This window comes from Telmatherina bonti, assembly GCF_933228915.1.
Source record: "Telmatherina bonti genome assembly, chromosome: 15".
Taxonomy (NCBI): domain Eukaryota; kingdom Metazoa; phylum Chordata; class Actinopteri; order Atheriniformes; family Telmatherinidae; genus Telmatherina; species Telmatherina bonti.
In genome coordinates, this window is record NC_136613.1 from 21,762,098 (window position 1) to 21,783,786 (window position 21,689).

General features: G+C 37.5%; 1 protein-coding gene across 1 annotated transcript; it reads left to right on the forward strand.

Moving 5' to 3' along the window:
- The first annotated feature begins 337 nt into the window (after positions 1 to 337).
- On the forward strand, positions 338 to 20,841 carry prpf40a (PRP40 pre-mRNA processing factor 40 homolog A). Its single transcript, XM_079253702.1, has 27 exons — positions 338 to 365; positions 1,788 to 1,868; positions 1,998 to 2,141; positions 3,059 to 3,142; positions 3,658 to 3,676; positions 3,772 to 3,791; positions 3,915 to 3,956; positions 4,103 to 4,213; positions 5,868 to 5,988; positions 6,235 to 6,259; positions 6,390 to 6,605; positions 8,781 to 8,886; positions 9,906 to 9,970; positions 10,069 to 10,233; positions 12,432 to 12,540; positions 12,655 to 12,805; positions 12,978 to 13,111; positions 15,518 to 15,632; positions 16,031 to 16,122; positions 16,282 to 16,398; positions 19,040 to 19,177; positions 19,287 to 19,382; positions 19,461 to 19,547; positions 19,654 to 19,744; positions 19,850 to 19,911; positions 19,995 to 20,150; positions 20,319 to 20,841. Exons 1-27 carry the CDS (start codon positions 363 to 365, stop codon positions 20,406 to 20,408), a joined length of 2,640 nt encoding a protein of 879 aa, XP_079109828.1. The 5' UTR covers positions 338 to 362; the 3' UTR covers positions 20,409 to 20,841.
- The last annotated feature ends 848 nt before the right edge of the window (positions 20,842 to 21,689 follow it).

Sequence of the window (21,689 nt, forward strand, 5' to 3'; positions counted from 1 at the left end):
ATGAAAAAAAAAAAAAAAAAAAAAAAACCTTTGCTTTGCAAATACGGTCATTTACATACAGACGTGATTACTCGGTCTTATTGTCTGCTTGTTTATCAAATGACGAGGACTATGCTGCTTTGTGTTGAAAAAGATGCAGGTTTTTTTGTTTTTTTTTAACTATTATGTTTTGTTGTAATTTCATATTCCAGCTCTCCCCTCTTACTCCTGATTATGCGCATATGTGCGTATTCATCACGCAGACTGACGCGACAGACTCTTTACCTTTGACCTCGTTGCGTCGTGCAGCGAGTTGAACCAATCAGCTCCCTCGTTGTTCAGACGTGCTCAAACTTCTCCGAGGTTCCTACCTTTTCGTCAACATGGTGAGTGCAGCCGCTCTAAAGAATACTTTGTAAAAATATAACCTTTTAGACAGAAATGTCGCAAATTCGAGCCAATTGTGTACTAATTAAGTTACATACCGCAGGTTTTGCTTTCGTTTTGGAGTAACATGTTACTTGTCCTACACCATGGGTTAGCATGTCTTGTTTAGCACCGGGCTAACATAGCGGCATATACTTGCCGTCATGGCGTAGACTACAACCTGAAGATGATGCTTTGTCATAAAAAATAAAAAAAAATTTAATGTTGAGAAATAACTGGTAGTTTGCTTTTATAAAATTGACATAAATAAGTACATTATAGACTATTGATAGACTATTGCTGGAAAGACGTACATTGCTAGCTTAAACTCGCTTTATCCTTTAAATGTTTTTACCCCCCAGATTTTAGCCTGATCCTGTTGTTCATTCATCACGAATAGTAGCTTTTACCCAGGAGGCTGTCACTAACAAACTGCAATGGTTGACTTTTGGGGGCTTTGTCTATGTGGACTACAATCGGCTACACTATTTAAGCATTAATACCATCATTGGTGTTTATCTTAAGATGTGAAATGAGAGATTTTCCATTGTTTTAGAGTTTGTGGAAATGGGTCAGGGCTGCCCGCATAAATGAATAAGACAACCACAGTTACTCTTACAACATAACATTTCAAACATTTAGAAATAATTCCTTATACACAGACAATATATATATATATATATATATATATATATATATATATATATATATATATACACACACACACACACACACACACACAGACATATAGGAGTCACCTTTTTTTGTTTAAAATGAAATAAAATTTGTCTAAAATGATTTTTATTTTAATCTGTCAGTGTTAGTTTTCCTATCTGCCTAAACCTTAAATATTTAACTGAAACATTAATGAATCTGAAGAAATATCTATTAAAGCTATAACCTTTGTAAGGCTTCACAAATTTGATAGCAGATATAACAAAAGTCCTTATTCCCCCCCCCAAGCTAAAATCTATGACACTTAGTGGGTAAGTTAGTTGAATTGACCAGAAATTGCCCATGCTGGCTACAGTTTCTGCTATTAAATAACATCTGAATTATGTTGCTTCATTAATTTTATTTTCTACTCCAGTTGATTGGTAAACTTTTTGAATACTTATTAACATTGGAAGCAGATCTCACCCTTTGCGACTACTTGCAACTTTACATATAAAATGTATTTTGTAGTTTCTTTTCTTCAGTGTTAGGGTAATTGTTATCCTTAGTATACTAAAGTTAATAATATAAACAGATCATCAAAATTGGCATAAAAAGGGCACATTTTAGCAAAACAAAAAATTAGCTTAATGTAATTACACACAACAAAAGTATTACTGTCTGTTGTGAGTCCACTAACTGTGTGTGGTGTTTCTTATTCATGGCAGTCTTCATCAGAGGCTAATAATGGCCCAAGCCAAGCGCCACCTTATCCAGGTGTACCGCCCTCAACAATACCTCCCCCATTTGTAAGTTTGGGACAGATATGTTTGGGACAATTAGCTTTTTCCCCTTCTGATTTCAGCCGTCACACATGGTTGAACTTAAACTGATTCAATATGTGTTTCTCTTTCTTCCTCTGTCTTTCTTTCAATTAGATGGGACCACCAGGAATACCGCCTCACTTTCCTCCCATGGGAATACCCCCTATGGGACAACGACCTCCTAGCATGACTCCAATGCCACCTGGAATAATGCCTCCTGGGATAATGCCACCAATGGGGGCACCACCGATGGGACAGGTATGTTGTTAGGAAGTTTTTTAAAGTAAGCAAAAATGCTGAATATAAATTATTCCCAGCTTTGTATTAACTAGTTGGTGATTAGTGGTAAATTTTATTTTTTCTTTCCTCCACAATTATTACATCAGTGACATGTATGTTCTGACAGATTATCTTTGTTCCAAAATAAAGGTCATATTGTTAGATATTTTTCTCAACATTTATAAAATAAACTCCTTTCCTGCATTTCATCACTTTTTGTCAGCTTGTGTGCCAGTAACAGCAAAAATAATAAGCTTATTCTGGATGAAGTTGGTGACATCAACAGAAGGCAGACATGCAAACGTAGGCAGTATCAGACTCATTTCTGTGTAGATGTGAGCATTTGAGTTAATTTTTCTGTCCAAAGAAAAAGTATTAGTAACATAACAGATGTTGTATTTGGTCTTAGCCCAAAATAAAGTGGTAATTTATCAAATTATGCTCAGTGTGTTTGTTAAAAACAAAAAGAGAAACCTTTACATAAATTAAAGATTGCTCTTTTTCTTCTTGTAATCTACATCCATTGAGTTATGTAATTTCAGGACATACTTGAGGTTGTTCCAACTATAATTTTTGTTTTAAAAATATGTATTTACCAAACAAAAATGGTTCCCAATTGGCTAGCATGTGTGATGTTGTCTAGCATAAATAGGTGTGATCCAAAGGGGGGCTGTTTGTACAAGGTGACAGCAACACGAGTCGGAAAAGGTGATGACGGGATTTAGTTTGGTGTGATGTTGCTGCACAGATTCCAATCTGTGGCATCACCCCCCCCTACCCCACTCACAACCTTAGTCACAGGCATTGTCAGCCTTTCTCACATCATGTGTTAATACCTCTGATGGCACTAAATAATATGGAAAAATCACATTAATATTTCATGATGCTTTTATTAGATGCCAGGCATGATGCCACCCATGATGCCAGGAATGATGATGCCTCCTCGCATTCCAGCTGCGACTGTGCAACCAACAGGACCGGTATATCCCATCACTGTTTCAACTCTGCTTCATACTCCGTAAAATTCACTAAAATCTGTGAAGACCTAATTTTGCAAAGTAAAGTTAGTTTCTGTTCATAATAAATGGATGTATGATCTTTTTTTAATCCATTTTCTACTATTGTTTGAAATGATGTACAATTCAGTAGCTGAAGTGAAAACTAACATTTACAGTGAACAGTTTTTTTGTTTTTTCTGTGGTTTAGCTGTGAGTCGTTGTAAATGAAAAGAGAACTGTTAAAAGTAAAATTTTCTATGTTTTTAATTGAGCAGCAAGTAACAAATGCAAATGATTTAACCTCCTGATTGGTTGAGTGATAATAAGAAAGACTTCCACTGCTAGCCTCTATTTTGTTTTTATTTTGATGTTGTGAAGTTACCAAATTGGAAATTTTTCTGATTACTGTCTGTTATGGATAAGGAGTTTTTTTATGTTGGAGGTGGGCTGTTTTACTTGTTTAAATAAATCACTAAACAAATTGGTCTTTTCCACAGCCTGGTGTTGACTCCATAGGTAAGATCCTTAAGTATTGAATTTGACTGTAATTTTCATCTTATTTTGTGTTCATTAAAAGAAGAGGTTATGATTTTTTCTTTTTATTCTTACAGCCGTAGCACCTGGAACATCTGTAAGTAGTGTCTTTTTCCCGTGTACTCATGGCAAAAAATGACTAATTTTGATAGTGTTAGCTTCTTTTAGCCTCAGTGTTTTGTTCCATGCCTTCAAAATAACCCGTCTTGTAACTTTTCAGAGTACTACAAATGGGTCCCCACAGGAAGAACAGCCAAAGAAGGTTTGTGCACAATTAAAGCAGGATGGCGAATGTAAAACAAATTACAGTCTGAAAAGTGAAATATGAAAATATTCAAAATAAAAACACAAAGTGATTTATTTATGAAACAGCTCATTTGCAACATGTTTTGTTTTTGTTTGCCTCAGAAGTCCCTGTGGACAGAGCACAAATCACTGGATGGGAAGACCTATTATTACAATACAGAGACTAAACAGTCCACATGGGAGAAACCGGATGAACTAAAATCTCCTGCAGAGGTACACACCTTTACCACTTACATACCATGTTCAGCACTGCATAAAGTGCTTGCAAAGGAAATCAGTTTATTAACAATACATTTATGTACATTTTTGTCCATATTTCAGTTATTTTGTTTAGGTGATAACCAGGTACAGTACTTATTTAGAAATGATTTCACTTCAAAAGCACAAAATTCAGTCGTAGTTGATGCTTTTTTTGTTCTCTTGCTTTTTAAAACATAAAGAATACTACACGTTCTAATATAGTTGCTTATTGGGCCGGGTGATATGAACAAAATCTCACATCATGATATAGCCCATTTTATATCCACATAACAATATACATAACGATATAGAATTTTGTATAATTTTTTGTCAGTCATCAGTTGTGCTTAACAACAACAGCAGTGATCTCCTTCCATCTGGGGGAACTACGGCCTTATGACGTTTCATGAGGAAAAGCTTGTTGCAGCGTTTGCGTCTGGAGTTTATTATGAGTGCTTTCGCCACCACTTGATGCTGCTTTTGCTCATTGACTCTATTCTTCATTCTGTATTTTTTATCCTGATTCTAAATGCTAAAATGAGTTACTGTTAGTTGTTTCAGAGTCCGTTGTTGGGACTATGAGTTAGTCTGTTGTTGGTTCCACGTCGATCTTTTTAAATCCAAACCGCATCCATGCGACAGAAATTTCCCCTTTTATGAACAAGCTCATCAGTTTTGGTTGGCTAGTTATCCTTTAGTGAATTATCCTGCTCTGAAACACGTCTACTACTGTCTTCCTCCATGTTTGTTTTTACATTGCAGCGTGCATGCTGTAAAGCGCATCTTGACGTAAAATACTGCAGTAGAGCATCTTATCGTGGCGTAAACGATAGAGCCTTATATGAAACGACTGACATTTTCTATTCTCCAAATGATATAGATCATCATATTGCCCAGCTCTAATTCCTTATATTAAAAATACAGTTAGATAAATTGCATATTTAGTATTGAAAGATAAACCAATACGAATCAGATTCCTCAGTATTCAGTATCAAAATATAAACCAGCTGTTGCCTGGTTTTGCATTGAAAAGTTAGTGGACTCAAATTATGCTGCAAATCCCAAAGACATTGTTAGATTTTCTACATCAGTGTCAGAGTACAACCTTAGAATGGTAGTACACATTAACCATGCTAATTCACCATTGCAAAGTCATTTCTGCTTGTTAATTTCTTCTTTAAACTAAAACTTGCTCATATCTTTATCAACTCAAAGGAAATTACAGGAGCAACAGAAGAATATAATTTACATATTTATGATTTTACAATGTGGCTGAAAAAAAATCAGTCAACCAGGAAATACTTTTTGGGCTGTAATGTAATAAAATACTTTTGATTCTTTTTATTCTCATTTTCTATAAAAAAATCATATTTATGTTAAAGAAATGTTTAAAATTGGATCATAAAATCAAACCCTTCTGTCTAAAGATAGTACAATTTCTGCTTATAATGTATTTTTTGTATCTAGACTTGTACAAAATCATCTTATAAGGAAGATATACTCACCAATATAACATATACATATTACATTTGAGGGGAATATAGAATCTTTGTTTTACAAATACAGTACTATGAATATACAATATTTCATTGTCTAAATGGTTTTCCTTCATTTTTTCATATTTTAGCAAATGCTGTCTAAATGCCCCTGGAAGGAGTACAAGTCAGACACAGGCAAGCCTTACTATTACAACTCTCAGACGAAGGAGTCCAGATGGACCAAACCCAAAGAGCTGGAGGATCTTGAAGGTAAAGCGCTGCTGTGTCATGATCTCCAGGCTGTATCAGAGAAAATGTTGGATGCTGATCCCATGCATGAACTTTTAACAGCTTGATGTCTGCTGACATGTTCACTGATGTCTAAACACTTACAGAAATATATAGGAACATGTGCTTGCTCTTTGACTGCAATGATCTATGTGCTGGTCTTTAATTTGCAGGTCTTTTGAAATGAAAGCAGTAACGTTAACAGTTATGTCTTTTTGTCTATTTCAGCTATGATCAAAGCAGAGGAAAATGGGTTAGAATTTCTTCAACTCTTCATTTCACCATTATGAACAACCAATTAATAGGGAATAAATACAACTATATTCTCTAATGATATTTATATGATAACTTGGCATCACTTTTTTATCATGTTGTGGTTACAGAACGGCAGAGACAGTAGCCCCTGGAACTGCGGCAGCTCCTGCAGTGCAAGCAGATATAACGGCTACTATGGTGACCGTAACAGAGGTAGAAACAGCAACAGCAGTCTCAGAGGAACACCAGTCTCAGGTGACTGTGCATCCGACAGCTGAGGTCAAGATTGCAGATGCACCTGTGGTGTCCTCTGAGAGCTCGGTCGTCACAGACAGCACACCCAGGTAAACAGTCATACATCCTATTTTAAGGAAAAAGTTCACATTAGGATCCATATGTAAATTTTTCTATTAGCCTGAAATGCTATCAAACCATCTAAACTGTTTTGATAACAGTTTCTGAGTTTTAGAGATATTTTTGGTGGAAACGGGGGAGTCAGGAGTCTGTCGTCTCTTAGGAGTAGTATGTGACTAAGTTAGTTAATTACCTCAGAAGCACTCTACTGATTGCTTTTGAGGTTGCATTCCTGGTTACTTAGACACCTAGCTAGCAGTCACTAGCAATTTTTGACAAAAACACAAGCAATTTTCCCCCTCTGGTTATGAAAGCTGGAGAATTGTCTGTCATGATGCAGGCAGAACTGACTTAGCCAAAAGCACTGCACCCCCTCTTTTGTGCTAGCTCTGTTTGGGAATCTAGCAGTTCTAGAAATTCATAATCTGAAGAAGGCAAGATAGGTTATTAATCTCCACTTTGCATTTTGACGTTGCTAATTTGTGGAGATACATTTTATTGCTAACTTTGCAGCTCAGCCAAACTCGGCACATTAACATTTAGATTCAGTCACAATATGACTAGCAGCAGACTCACAGAATGAACATAATGATACAGATGTTTGTTATAGTTTCTTGGACAGAAGATAATGACGTACTGCACTTGACTTAAGCAGACCAAACCACCTGTTCAATTGTCTTCTTTTTTGGTCAACATCAGAGTGCAGTTGGTGTTCATACTGCACCACATAAATCCTACTATTCCTAGAAGTGGACCACAGTCTGTTTACTACTAACCAAACGGAGGCCCTAGTTCTGTCATGTCTGAGGCAAGGCTGATATCCTCTTATCACAGCAATTACTTCTAATCTAACAGTTTACAGCTGGATCTAACAGTTTATTAAGTTCAGCTCAGTGACTTATTAATGTAAAAAGGTGTGTTGAAACAAGAAAACATCTAATTCCTGTGGGACTGTTGTTCTCGATAACCTTGAGTTTCCTATATATGATCTATATCAAGACTTTTCAGTTCAATCCCACAAAGTTTCGTTTCAACAGAGCAACAAAGAGATGGCATATTTACCACGGCCAATTTTAATTACCCTTTAATGTGGTTTATTTTGATGCAGCAATGCATAGTGCAGAAATGCACACTGAAGAAGAATATAAATTTGTAGGTGTTATAATTAATAAACCCACTTTTGGCCATATTTGGTCTCATCATTATTGGTCTCATTGATCTGAAGTAGCTCTGCCAGTCGATGTGGTGCTTTATGACAATAGTTTAGAAAATGGAGAGGCTTTTACGGGAAATTATTGTAGTGTCTGGGTGTTGCAGAGCAGTGGAGCGTAACCACCACAAATCTGCTTTTAGATACAGTGGTGACTTTCTATTTAACTTGTGAAATAATGTTTAAAATAAATTTTAAAAAAATTGAAATCTTTCATATGAATGCATCACTCCAAGCTATTTCAGTTTTCATATCTGCTGTCAAGTCCTGTCACATCAAGAATGGTCACATCCTATCTTAAAATGCGAATCAACAATGTTTGCGTCATAATCCATCATAAGTTTAAAATATTAACTTTATTTTTGCCAGCAAAAAGGTTGGGAAAGAGGCAGAGCTTTGTTTTTTTTTTTTCTTTTTTCTTTTTTCTTCACATAAAACATTACATTGCTGCATCATAACAAACCAGTCATAAACTTTGGAAAGAGTTAGTTTCTACCAGCTTTTGTGTGGTAAGTAAACACAGTGGACAGTTGTAATCAATAGCAAAATGCTCTGGTGCAGTAGTCCGTACAGAGAAGCTTGCAGATTTATTAACATCTCTGTATTGCTGTCTTCATATGAATGTTGTAATAATACAAACGGATGATTGCGAGTGGTTATGAAATATCTGTTGATACAAAAATCACAATAACTTTGTTTTTCTTCATTTAAATGAATATCCCACACATTTATTCCACATCTGCAACTGCATTATGCTGCATCAAAATACTGAACAGGGTTTAAGAAAATTTCAAGGCTATGTATTTACTTTCACAGCAAACCTTTTAGTCTTGTGTATTTTTTTATTTCCATGTTAATGTTTTTAAATGTAGTGTAGGTGTGGGATGAGTGCTTGGTATCTGCAGTGTTTCAGAGAATATGGCTAAATTATTTCAATAACTTTGTTTGTTTTCAGTGTTGAGATCGTAAAAGAAGAGGTGCCAGAACTTCAGAAAAAAACTTATAAGTGGAACACAAAGGAAGAGGCCAAACAGGCGTTCAAAGAGTTGCTGAAGGAGAAGGTGAGTCAGACAAAAGACCTTTGCTGTGAAAACAGACCAGAGATAGTTTGTCTATTATAAATATATATATTCTGATTAATATTAAATGGCTGTAACAATAATCTAGAAGATAAACTTATTTTGATATGACAGTTTTATAAGTTTGTAATTTAACATTTACATGCTCCTTTATACTACATTGAAATCATATGCATGTTGGTTTTGTAAAATTACAAAAATCAGTGAGTGCTGAGAATTTTTTAAAATCCAATTTTTGTCTCATGTCCACAAAGTCATCCCCATTTTTTTTAACGGAAAGTGTTTCTATATTGTCTTTAAAGGACATTTAATAGACAACTCATTTGTTGTTTGACCTGTCATACAATCTGTGTGGAACACAAGTGTGATGCTTACTTTTTAGGGATACATAAACCGCATCTGTCTCTACAAATGCTAATGTATTTATCATCCTTTGCATTCAGATCTTGATCTAATCCCTCTCCCCACTCTTTAGCCCTTGGGAGGTCTGTTAAGCTTCACCTCCTGTTGCCGTGGATGTGTTGTGTGTTTGAATGCTAGAACCACCCACCTTGAATGCTGCTATATTTAGGCGCTTTTTAATTTTGTGCACAAAGCTCTCCTCTGAGATTGCTTGCCATTTCCTTCAAGATCTTAATGGCTCTGTCTTTATGATTAGCTTTATTGGATCACTGGCATGGGGTTGGCTGGGATTAAGACAGTGAGAGAAAGTGGCATGCCTCAGTGAGTTAGAATAACTGTGACAACTGACAAGACAGAGGCACGCAGTGGAATCGGTTCATAATGGATGAAGGAGTTACTCCGAGAGAGGCATGTGGCAAGAAGGGTGCTTACATAAGTCCTTGGTGGCACTTCCTGAATTATTGCCACTCCACACCTCTGCACCCAGCATCTTATAGTAATTCAGAAAATGTGCACTTTAAGCAGCCTTTGACTTACTATGAAAATTGGAAGCATTTTGTTTACTCTCGTCTGAGGATGTCTTGTTCTCTGTATTTTAGGGTGTGTCATCAAACTCCTCCTGGGAGCAAGCAATGAAATTGATTATCAATGATCCTCGATACAGGTAAAATATTCTCAGTGGCTTATTTTATTCTATTTGTCTTTTTCGATGAGAGCAATCCTCATTTCTAAATTAATATTGATATGTTTCATAATCAACAGTGCTCTTCCTAAACTGAGCGAAAAGAAGCAGGCATTCAATGCCTACAAAGTCCAAACAGAGAAGGAAGAAAAGGAGGAGGCCAGAATTAAGTACAAAGAGTCCAAAGAGACTTTTCAGCGATTTTTGGAGAACCATGAAAAGATGACCTCTACTACCAGATACAAGTATGTAGTCTGATTTTGAATTAAATGTATGTTTACCCAAAGATTGATTTATGTTACTCTGAACAGTCAATTTGATTATGCAGACTGGATCAATGAAAGGTCATGAGTGGCTTAGTCATGTCATCATGCGAAACCCTGTTACACTTAACGGTCTGTGAACTTTTAGTTTCATCAAATTTATTTTGTTTCTAACGTTTTTTATTTCTAAAACTTTGGGTATTCTTTTGGGACAATATTTTTCCTTTTGATTTATTATGTTTTAATGGTTTCAGGGAATTCAATTGTTATCCTAATTAATAATTTCTAAGAAAATTTAGACTTTCCAAATGTAATTTATGATAAATGTTTTCTTTATAATCTGAATATCTTTTAATACAGTTAGCTCAGCTTTTGTCACCCATTAAGATTAAGGCCTTGTCCACATATAGAGATATTTCTACTATTTTGCCTGTGGTGTGGCTTTGATTCTATCTACATCATTTAGCAGACCCTTTTCTCCAAATCAACTTAAATCTGAGAGTGAGAACAACACAAGCAAGAAATCAAACGGGAAGGAGCATCAAAATTTGATGGGAGTCAGGCTGCTGTGAGTCCAGTTGGACACTGGTGCTGCTGTGGAGTGCTAGAAGCAGTGTTTTTGCTTTTTCCCCCTTTCCTCTTCCCACAATTGCTAATTTGTTTAATTACAAAATTAAGTTAAGAATTAAGGTGATAATTAAGAAAAGTTAAGTAAAGTGTGGAAATGCTCCTTGAACAGCTGAGTCTTTAGCTTGCTCTTAAAAAAGTAGATAAAGACTCTGCGGATCAGACAGCTTGGGAGATTGTTCCACCAGCAGGGAACAACAGAGGAAAAGAGTCTAGCAACTGATTTAGCACACTAAGCATCTTTCACTAAGAAAACGTAACTATCAAGAGTGGCTGTAACCAGGAGGTGGTGTAGACCATTGATTATATATAAACAGATGAACAGAGCCTCTTTGACGTTGCTATCTTGGCCGTGTCACATGTGTCGTCAGTCTGGGAAAATACAAAAATGGGCAAAGAGGTGCAGCTGAGCATAGGGGTAGATGATTGACACCCATCGAACTCCTAGCTGACTGTAGCTAAGAGCTAACAGAGTAAACCTGGGAGCAGGCTAGCAAAAGCCAAAACACACGTTAGCTGAACAAAAATCAGCAATTGTTCTACCATCAGCCTTCTTGCTGCCAGATATGTGACATCTGTCAATGAAAAGGACACGCCCCATAAAAATGACACACCCCTACACACTGGAAACATGTTTATTTCAGCCTTTTATCATGGGAGTCTATGAGGATCAACTCCCTTTTAGAGCCCCTGCTGAATGAAGGGTGAACTGCAGTTTTTGGCACTTTGCCTTTGGCTTCACTTTTAACCACCAGACGTTGTCGCTTGTTGTGGACTAATGTCTTTTTTTTGTACCTGGAGAGTGGAGGATATTCAGTTCAACAAAAACCCAGCTACATGTGTACGTGGCATAAGAAACTTTGTCTTTGTAAACTAGCAACAAAATTTCATTGGTGATATCAAAGTAGCAACAACAGCATTTACAACATATGAACAAGATATATATATGTAAACATTCAGCTAAGACTGGTGATTTTCAAAATAGGTTAATTAAGTCTTTCGGTTACTGTTATATTTATTTATAGATATTTATAGTCATTATTTTTATGGTCCTTTTTGCTGCATTTAACATTCAGCTCTTTGGTTGACCATATGGATGAAAGTCACCATGACAGACGATCGACTAGTGACCTTGACGATCCGCCAGTTTCAGAGTTCTGCTGGCACTGACTTGTAGTCTGGGATCACACATAACAAGCTGTTCGAGGGTGACGACATGTCTTTCTCGTGATGTGTGTGTGTGTGTTTCCCTACATTTAATACTTCATTGTATTGTTGCCGATGGCATTGTCAACATTTAGATGATAGCATCAGTGTAGCAAATTGTGTCTGAGAACTAAAAATGTGCTTTTACAAGCTATCCTAGGCTGGTTTTTGTCCTAATATTTCCTGAGATTTTTTTTCCATTCTACTCAAGTGTGTGTGTGATGGCTCACACAAAGGTGTAATAAGCAGTGTGTGTCAGGTAAATTTGGCCTGTGAAATGCTGCCATCATGTGGGTTATTGTGTGAGAATATTTCAAAAGTTTGTCATGTGTGTACTTGAAAACCAGGAAAGCAGAGCAGATGTTTTCTGAGCTTGAAGTGTGGAGTTGTGTTCCTGAGAGAGACAGAATGGAGATCTATGACGATGTTTTGTTCTACCTTGCTAAAAAAGAGAAGGTGAGACTTGGTTTCACAGTGATTAAACAAAGAATTTCAAAGCTTTTTAGTGTGTTTCTGTTAGCCACAGTGTATTTGTTATAGCAAATAACCTCATCCTTATTGTCTACCCAGGAGCAAGCCAAGCAACTAAGAAAGAGAAACTGGGAGGCTCTGAAGAACATCCTGGACAACATGGCCAATGTCACATACCGGACCACCTGGTCTGAGGCCCAGCAATACTTGCTGGACAATCCCACCTTCGCTGAAGATGAGGAGCTGCAGAGTAAGAGAACCACAATGCCTGTCTTTGTTACTCTGCTCTGATTTTAAAGTGAGAAGACCTCGCCTTAACTGAGAGAGCCCCACATCCACATCTGTGTAAACATGAGTAAAAGATGTGTTCTCAATGTTAAAGATGTGTTTTCCCTATTAATAGTGTTGTTTTGTGCCCACAGATATGGATAAAGAGGATGCCCTTATTTGTTTTGAGGAGCACATCCGGGCTCTGGAGAAAGAGGAGGAAGAAGATAAACAAAAAACTCTTCTCAGGGAAAGAAGACGACAGCGTAAGAACAGAGAGGCCTTCCAGGTGAGAGGGGATTAAAGAACAAAGGACATTCATATTCAATTCAATTCAACTTTATTTATATAGCGTCAAATCATGGCAATGCCATCTCAAGACGCTTTACAGACAGAGGGGAAAACATAATGAAGGCCAATTCATAACAGCCTATATAAGGAAACCAACAGATTGAGTTGAGTCCAACTCAATCTCCCATCCTGAGCAAGCACACTGGCAACAGTGGGAAGGAAAAAACTCCCTTTTAACAGGAAGGAAACCTCCGGCAGAACCCGGCTCAGGACAGGCAGCCATCTGCCTCTGCTGTGTGGGGGGAAGAGGACAGAAAGACAACACACAACTAAAACTGGAGAAATATGATCTCTCATGCTGGTTCTGGTCAGGACTCTGGCTGCAGAATTCTGGATCAGCTGAAGGGTTTTCAGGGCATATTTAGGACAGCCCAGTAATAGAGAGTTACAGTAATCTAGTCTCGAAGTAACAAAAGCGTGAACCAGTTTTTCTGCATCACTCTGAGACAGAATGTCCCTAATTTTGGCTATATTACGTAAATGAAAGAAGGCTGTTTTAGTAACCTGCTTAATATGTGGGCCAAAGGACAGGTCAGGGTCAAATATTACTCCAAGGTTTCTCACTGTAGCACTGGAAGCTAAAGTAATGCCATCCAGGTTCATTACAAAACTGGAAAATTTAGCTCTGAGTTTTTCAGATCCAACGAGAATTACTTCAGTCTTATCTGAGTTTAAGAGGAGAAGATTTCTAGACATCCAAGTCTTTATGTCTATGAGACAATTTTGTAGCCTATTGGGCTGATTTGTTTCATCTGGTTTAAAGGATAAGTATAGTTGAGTATCATCTGCATAACAATGAAAGTTTATTCCATGCTGTCTAATAATTTTGCCTAGAGGGAGCATATATAGCGTGAAGAGTATTGGTCCAAGTACAGAACCTTGAGGAACTCCATGACTTACTGTAGTTTGGGAGGAGGACTTGTCATTTACATGAACGAACTGAAGTCTATCAGATAAATATGATTTAAACCAGCTTAACGCTGTACTTGTAATTCCAATCACCTGTTCTAGTCTTTGTAACAGAATGTTATGATCGACTGTATCAAATACAGCACTAAGATCAAGCAAGATAAGTACGGACACAAGTCCTTTGTCTGAGGCCATAAGAAGGTCATTAGTAGCTTTCACCAATGCTGTCTCAGTGCTATGATGAGCTCTAAATCCTGACTGAAACTCCTCGCATAAATTATTTCTGCTCAGGTGGGCATGTAGCTGAGCGGAAACTATTTTCTCCAGAATTTTGGACATAAACGGGAGGTTAGATATAGGTCTATAATTTGCTATCACCTCTGGATCCAGAGATTGCTTTTTAAGTAAAGGCTTGATTACAGCAGTTTTAAATGATTGTGGTACATATCCTGTCACTAAAGACATATTGATGAGACTTAGTAGTGATGTATTAATTAAAGGGAAAATGTCCTTAAAGAGGCTCGTTGGGAGAGGGTCTAAGATACAGGTGGATGGTTTAGATGAAGCTATTATTTTAGTTAATTCAGAGGGTTGGACAGGACAGAAACTATTTAGACACAAGTCAGATCCTGGTTCTAAGGATGCTTCGGAGACCACAACAGACTCAACATTATAAGTAGAAGGAAGAATATTGTGAATTTGATCTCTAATAGTGTCAATTTTATTCCTGAAAAAATACATGAAATCATCACAGCTAAGTGAGAAAGGAATACATGGCTCCACAGCGCTCCGGCTCCTAGTAAGCCTAGCTACAGTGCTGAAAAGAAACCGAGGGTTGTTTTTGTTTTCCTCTATCAATGATGAATAATAAGCTGTTCTTGCCATACGTAAGGCTTTTTTGTATACGATTAAACTTTCTTTCCAGGTTAAGTGAGACTCCTCTAGTCCTGATGAACGCCATCTGTTTTCCAAACGCCTTGATGCCTGTTTTAGAGCTCGAAGCTGGGAATTAAACCAGGGAGCCTTCATAATCTTACCTAATTTCTTCTTCTTTAGGGGAGCAACATTATCCAAGGTTGTACGCATTGAAGCTGTTATAGTATCAGCATGTTGATCAATCTGAGCAGGAGTAAGGCTTAAAGGGGGACTCTCAGTCATGCTAACACATCGTAGATGTGAAAAAATTGATTCAATTGATTGTTTAAATTTTGTAATATTATTGTCTGATAAACATCTACTATAGTAGAATTTATTTTTGGTCAGTGAGTAATCAAATAAAGTGAATTAAAAGGTTAATAAGAAGTGATCGGATGTCCTGTTCTCATGTTTCTGTCACACATGTTGTCACTTCAGTAATAAAAATATATGTGTATACAGAGATTAGCTGCTGTCCTATATTCATATTTTGCTGTTTTTTGGGGTTTTTTCTTCACAGAAATTTCTGGACGAGCTCCATGATCATGGCCAGCTTCACTCCATGTCTGCTTGGATGGAGATGTACCCGACTCTCAGCTCAGACATGCGTTTTGCCAACATGCTGGGCCAGCCTGGTATGACAGCAGGCCACTGCACACGTGGCTGCACATCTGCTATGAGCTCAGTGCTCCGAAGCACGTGGATGTGACATTGAGACACTAGCACATGACATGAAATCAGAAATGAATTGTACACAGCTTGGATGTAAATGCTGTATGAACCAGAGCTATTCGCTGTGCTTTTTAGTTGCTTTTTTTTACCTCATTTATTTTAAATACTTTCATTTTCTATATTTAATACTTACAACAGTCTGACATTATGCATTCACTGGAGTTGTTTTGAACACTTGATCAGCTTACTTTGTTGGACCATTTCTATAATATATAAATTCTCATCATCAAATATGAAGGGCTGCAATTGCTGCATGTAGCTTATAACTTTTTTTCTTTTTGAAATTGCGTCTTTTGTGCAGGTTCCACTCCTTTAGATCTCTTCAAATTCTATGTGGAAGATTTGAAAGCTCGTTACCACGACGAAAAACGAATAATCAAAGATATTCTGAAGGTGAGATTGCGTTAATCAGATTTGTAAGGCCTATTGTTTGAACAGTTTGCAACATTTCGGTTTTCTTTGAGTTTTGTTTAAAGATGAGTATATTTTCACTAAGCATATTAATTTATAAGACGTGTAATCAATCATTCCCAATCATCTGTCTTTTCCCAGGACAAGGGATTCCTGGTAGAAGTGAACACTAGTTTTGATGACTTTGGATCAGTCATCAGTTCAGACAAGAGAGCCACCACGCTGGATGCAGGAAATATAAAGTTGGCCTTCAACAGTGTAAGACTGCTGCTTTACACCCTTAAAGTGGAACTATTATGTGCATTTCAGGCTAATTTATTTTTATTTCTGAGCCCAGAAGGGCTGGGATTGATGGAGTTATTGTCACAAATTGCTTTATTTACTTCAGACCGACCCTCTCCGTAGGCTGTCAGATCAGCCTGTGGGCAAAACAAGTGGATTGAGACTCTTCCGCATTAAGCCCCGCCTCCCGCCACTGCACTACATCGGGAGCGCGCACCGAAACTGCTTTCGCCGTCATTGTAACATCTCATAAACAGAAGGATTAGGCTAATATGAACTCAATAAAAAAACTAAATACAATGTCAACACATAGCATACAGCCCTACATGTTGGAACCTGAATCAGACCCTGAAAACGAAGTGGAAAACAGCAACCCACAGCAACGAATGCAGCAGGATGTCTCTCTTTGGTAAACTCACCAGCCATCGTTGGAAATAACTTTATCCGACGTTTTCCACCCGCCTGATGTATTTGTACATGCCCTTGTTAACCAGTAGAAGGTAACCAATCACCGAACCATATCCCCCGGGACGTCACAAGGATTTCCAAGTAGAAAAAACTCTCTAAAACGACGAGTTTTTCGTCGCCATGGAAACCGAACGGAGAGCGTGCTGGAACTCAAACTCAAACTCAAACATGCGTTTAGGTGATTAAAAAAAACAGTGCCGTTCACATGTCTGATGAGGATTCAACAATGTAACACTGTAGAAAGCTCAGAAAACTTGAAATACCAAAATAGGACCCCTTTAAGCTTCAGAATTTAGTAAAACTGCAAAGTTCCTTGAGATTGCCTAAGTTTAAGTATCTGAGTCCCCTACAAATGCCAAACGTTAGTCTTTAAACATTTTAAAAGTGAATGTTTGCCCTGAAGAACCCATCAGCAGTACCGGAGCCCAACAGTCAGTTTTAGCTCATCATGGGGCCTGAATCTTTGAGTTATGTTTGGTCACATCAGGAAGCAGTGTTATGGGAAAGCACTCTAAATTCCAGTATGAAATACTTGCTTATCACCAAATGGAGATAGATGGGCACAACAGGAGTGTGAGAACATTGCAGCATTTAACAACTAAAGAACTGTGTAATTGCTTTAGGAGCTGGTAGAGACTGAAAGCAGACAAACATCCTGCTAATAACTGAAACTGTTGAAAATGTTGCTTCTTGATTGGATAAATTGGTCTCTTTGCTGACGCTTAAATATATTTACAGCTCGACTCCCAAGTCACTAAGTGGATAGAAAAAAGGGGAAAAACAATTAGATATTGATGAGACAGTGTCTAACAGTTTCTCAGATGTTCTTTATCCAGTAAACAGTGCAGCTTTTCTGACTGAGAATGAGCTTGGTATCTTCCCAGCATGGGTGACAAAACTGTTTTCCTGTGTGTGTGTGTGTGTGTGTGTGTGTGTGTGTGTGTGTGTGTGTGTGTGTGTGTGAGCGTGAGCTTATTACATTACAATATTCAGAAGACAGTTGAATTTAAATGAGGAGTTTGTAGTGTTGATTAGATAACATTAGTTAGCGCTAGGCTTTTAGTTTAAAAAGGTTTAAATATCTTTTGTTGTCAGTAATCATAACAACCATGTTCTAAGTCGGGGTGGAATACCAACTTTTTCATTTGTACTGACATCTTTTTCTAAGATGCCCCTGTAAAGGTATCTTTGTGTATTTTCCTTTGGAAGTACACCCCTGTCCCTGTCTGTGTCTCTGTATTTGTCCTGCTGAGCTGCCTTTGCTTACTTAAAGGCCTTAAAAAGTAACCACCTTTAGGTGTAGACATTTGGTGGACAATAGACTAAACTTTTCAAATGAACAAGCAGTCGCGGTTCGATAGCCAGTAGTTAATGGCTGAATTTATTTTGCAGAACATTCATATATTTGACTTTTCTACAATCATTAATGGTGAAATCTATTACAGCAGAGTTCTGTGAGCACCTTAAGTTCAACTCTGAACCTCTGTCTCTGTTATACATGCATGCATCAGCTGCCCTTCCCTTGTAGCATTCCCACACTGGATCAAACCGGAGCACAATGCTTGAAATTTAGCTCAAGTTGTATAAAATGCAGGTATATATCGTACATATCAAGCAGCCTGTAAATACCTGAATATGAGTTTATCATCCTGCATCAGTTTTACAGTAGAGCTCAGCTGTGGAGAAAACAAAGATGAATCTTTGAATTAATGTTTTTGCAGTTAATAAATGTGTGTGCTGACATTTTATTGTTGATGCAAGCAATACCAGACAGTCTTTTCCCTACCAGTACAGCTGCTACCCCAATGCCACAAAACCTTGGTGAAACATTGCACAGTATACACATACAGATCAAATATAAGTCATTTATGCTGTAGATGGTAAGTTATAACTAATTTGAGTTGCTGCAGACTTGTTTACACCCACCGGTGATAATATTTTGACCAATCAGCTATCTGCAGTGTTTCCACATTGTTGCATAGCATCAGGTTTGTTTACTCAGAACTCTGTTTTGAGGTGATGCCTCAAGTATTGGCTTCAGAGACTTCAGCATTCATTCTGAAGGAGTGTTATGTTTCTTTTTTATAATGTATATTTCAAATCCAGTTTGTTTTTATATTGACTCACCTTCCATCCTTCTTCTTAATAGTTACTGGAGAAGGCTGAAGCCAGAGAGAGGGAGAGAGAGAAGGAGGAGGCCCGGAAGATGAAACGAAAGGAAGCAGCTTTCAAGAATATGCTGAAGCAGGCGACACCACCGCTAGAGCCGGAGGCTACATGGGAGGGAGTATGTACTTTCACAGCATCAGCTGTTATCTTATTCCCATCTCTTCTCACTACTATTTAGTTTTAATTGTACTTCATATTTTGTGATGACTCCCATTTGACTATTTCAGGTCCGAGATAGATTCTTAAAAGAAGCTGCCTTTGAGGATGTGACACTGGAGTCGGAGAGAAAAAGAATATTTAAAGATTTCATGCATGTTTTGGAGGTAAGGCTTCCATGACGACAGACTTGGTACAAATTGGCTTATTTTGATGATGTCGTCTAACTCATTTATTTATGATAGCATGAATGCCAGCATCACCACTCCAAGACAAAGAAGCACTCAAAGAAGTCCAAGAAGCACCACAGGAAAAGATCCCGCTCTCGATCGGTTAGTGGCAATTGACTAACGATCAACCATGTGCAAAAAGTTTAGTAATACATAGTCTTAAAAATAGGGCTTACCTCTTAAATGCCCCACTTTTATCATTTGGCAGGGCTCGGAGTCTGAAGAGGAGGAATATCATAAGAAGAAGAAGAGGTCACAGTCTAAATCTCCGTCTGAACGCTCATCTAGTGGAGAGTCTGGTGAGGCTTTTTCACAGTTCAGTTGATCATCTGAGCATAGTGGGGAAAAAGCACCACACCGCTTGTGATTACTTATTTTTTTCTTTTTTTTTTACCGGAAACCAGAGAGGAGCTATAAGAAATCCAAAAAGCATAAGAAGAAGGGCAAAAAGAGGCGCCACAAGTCTGTGAGTACTCCGAGCCTGTATAGTGTAACTAAACATGTGCATATCATGTTTTTCTGTGTACTGATTACAACTATGACCAGCAGGCATCGCCAGATTCTGATACTGAGAAGAAAGGAAGAGATCGTGATGGGAAGCGTGACAAGGATGCAGATAAGGATAAAGAGAATGACAAATCCCGGGGAAAATCTCATTCAGATTCGAAACAGAAGTCTCCTAAAAGGAAAGCACCCAAAGAAGAGGTTCATTTTTATTGTTAATACTATTTACTATAAATGTTGTAGTGGAAATGCAGAACAGTTTATAAAAAGCTGCAATATCCTTGTTTCTAATTTCATCAGACAAAGTCATGTTGATGTCCTCTTTTAAAACACAATAGCAACATCATTTGAGTGTGTTTTTGTGATCAGGGTGGCTGGGATACATCAGGCAGTGAGCTGAGTGAAGGAGAGCTGGAGAAAAGGAGAAGAACTTTACTGGAACAGCTGGATGCACCTTAAAATACTTCTGCTACTCTGTTCTTATAGTTTCATAAACACATTCCCTGCAGGCTCATCTGTCTGACTGTGCTGGCTGGCCTTTTAATGGACTGAAAACAGCTCTGGAAATGTACCATGTACGATGTTCTTACTCACTTATTTTCTGACTAATTTGATTTCAGGAAACTGATGAATTGGTAAGTGCCCAACTGTCTATTGTTAGCTTCCGCTGTTTTCTTTAGTTGACTGTAATTGTACATGGTTTCTATTGACAATTGTTTTTTTTATTTTCAATTAAAAGCATATCTGACTGTATTTGGAAAAACAGTTTGATGGAAATCCAATGTGTGTATTCTGAAGAGGAATAAAAAGGTTTTTGATTTGTGCTGGGTTTTTTTTTTTTTTTTAGATGAATACACTTAAGGTCATAGTAATAAAATCTCTTTTTAATGGACACTGAGTCAATGGCAATTTTTCATTTTTTGTGTATTTATGTGAAATTGAGACAGGTAACTGAGAGCCCAACCCACCAGCATGTCTGCGTTATCGCATTCATACATCAGCTTGTAGAAAATGTGGAACTCACCAATGAAGCATTTCATAAATACATTAGTCTTCTCTGAGGACTTATTAAAGGGCATGTTGTCATATTTCAAGTTTGACATCTCCCAAATGAATTCGACAGTTCGTGTGTGATTATGCTGTTTGTTTGAAGTCTGAGACGGTTAAATTAGGGGTGGTCTCATTTTAGAAGCGCTTTGACCCTCGTGTTCAGAAGGCTTGTGACAGTGGGCACCCAGGATATTGTGGGAGAGTCTTGAATTACAGAAGTGATCCAGAAAATAAGATATATTTTCAATAAGTTTGCTTGTGACATTTTGAAAAGATCATTTTTCATATATTGATGATAAAATTTTATCTATGACTGACATGAGATACAAATGAAGGTCAAAGGAGAGACTCGACAACTGAGATCCAGCTTCCCTGTTGTGCATCTGAAGTGTCCATAATGGATCATGTCCTCCACTGCAATTTAGATGAAAATCTGAAGGTTTTGGAGGTTTTTTGGCAGTATTTTTGGTTGCGTGCAATTTTTATAACTATAAAGGTTCCACAGCATACAACTTCATGGATTTGTGTTTCCATGGCTTTATCATGTGTTAACCTAACATCTGACTTAAAATTGTGGCCTGCAGTAGTCATGCTGTCAAAATGAAACCATTGAGGCAGAAGTACCCCTGTCAAATTAGCAAACTTAATTTTTTAACAAAGCACTGACAAAAATGTTGGTATATAAAACCA

What these genes read in the sequence shown, in the direction of transcription:
- prpf40a (XM_079253702.1), top strand. An exon ending in CCGTAGCACCTGGAACATCT is followed by an intron (nt 3,792 to 3,914) that starts GTAAGTAGTGTC and finishes GTAACTTTTCAG; the next exon opens with AGTACTACAAATGGGTCCCC. An exon ending in CTCATCTAGTGGAGAGTCTG is followed by an intron (nt 19,745 to 19,849) that starts GTGAGGCTTTTT and finishes ACCGGAAACCAG; the next exon opens with AGAGGAGCTATAAGAAATCC.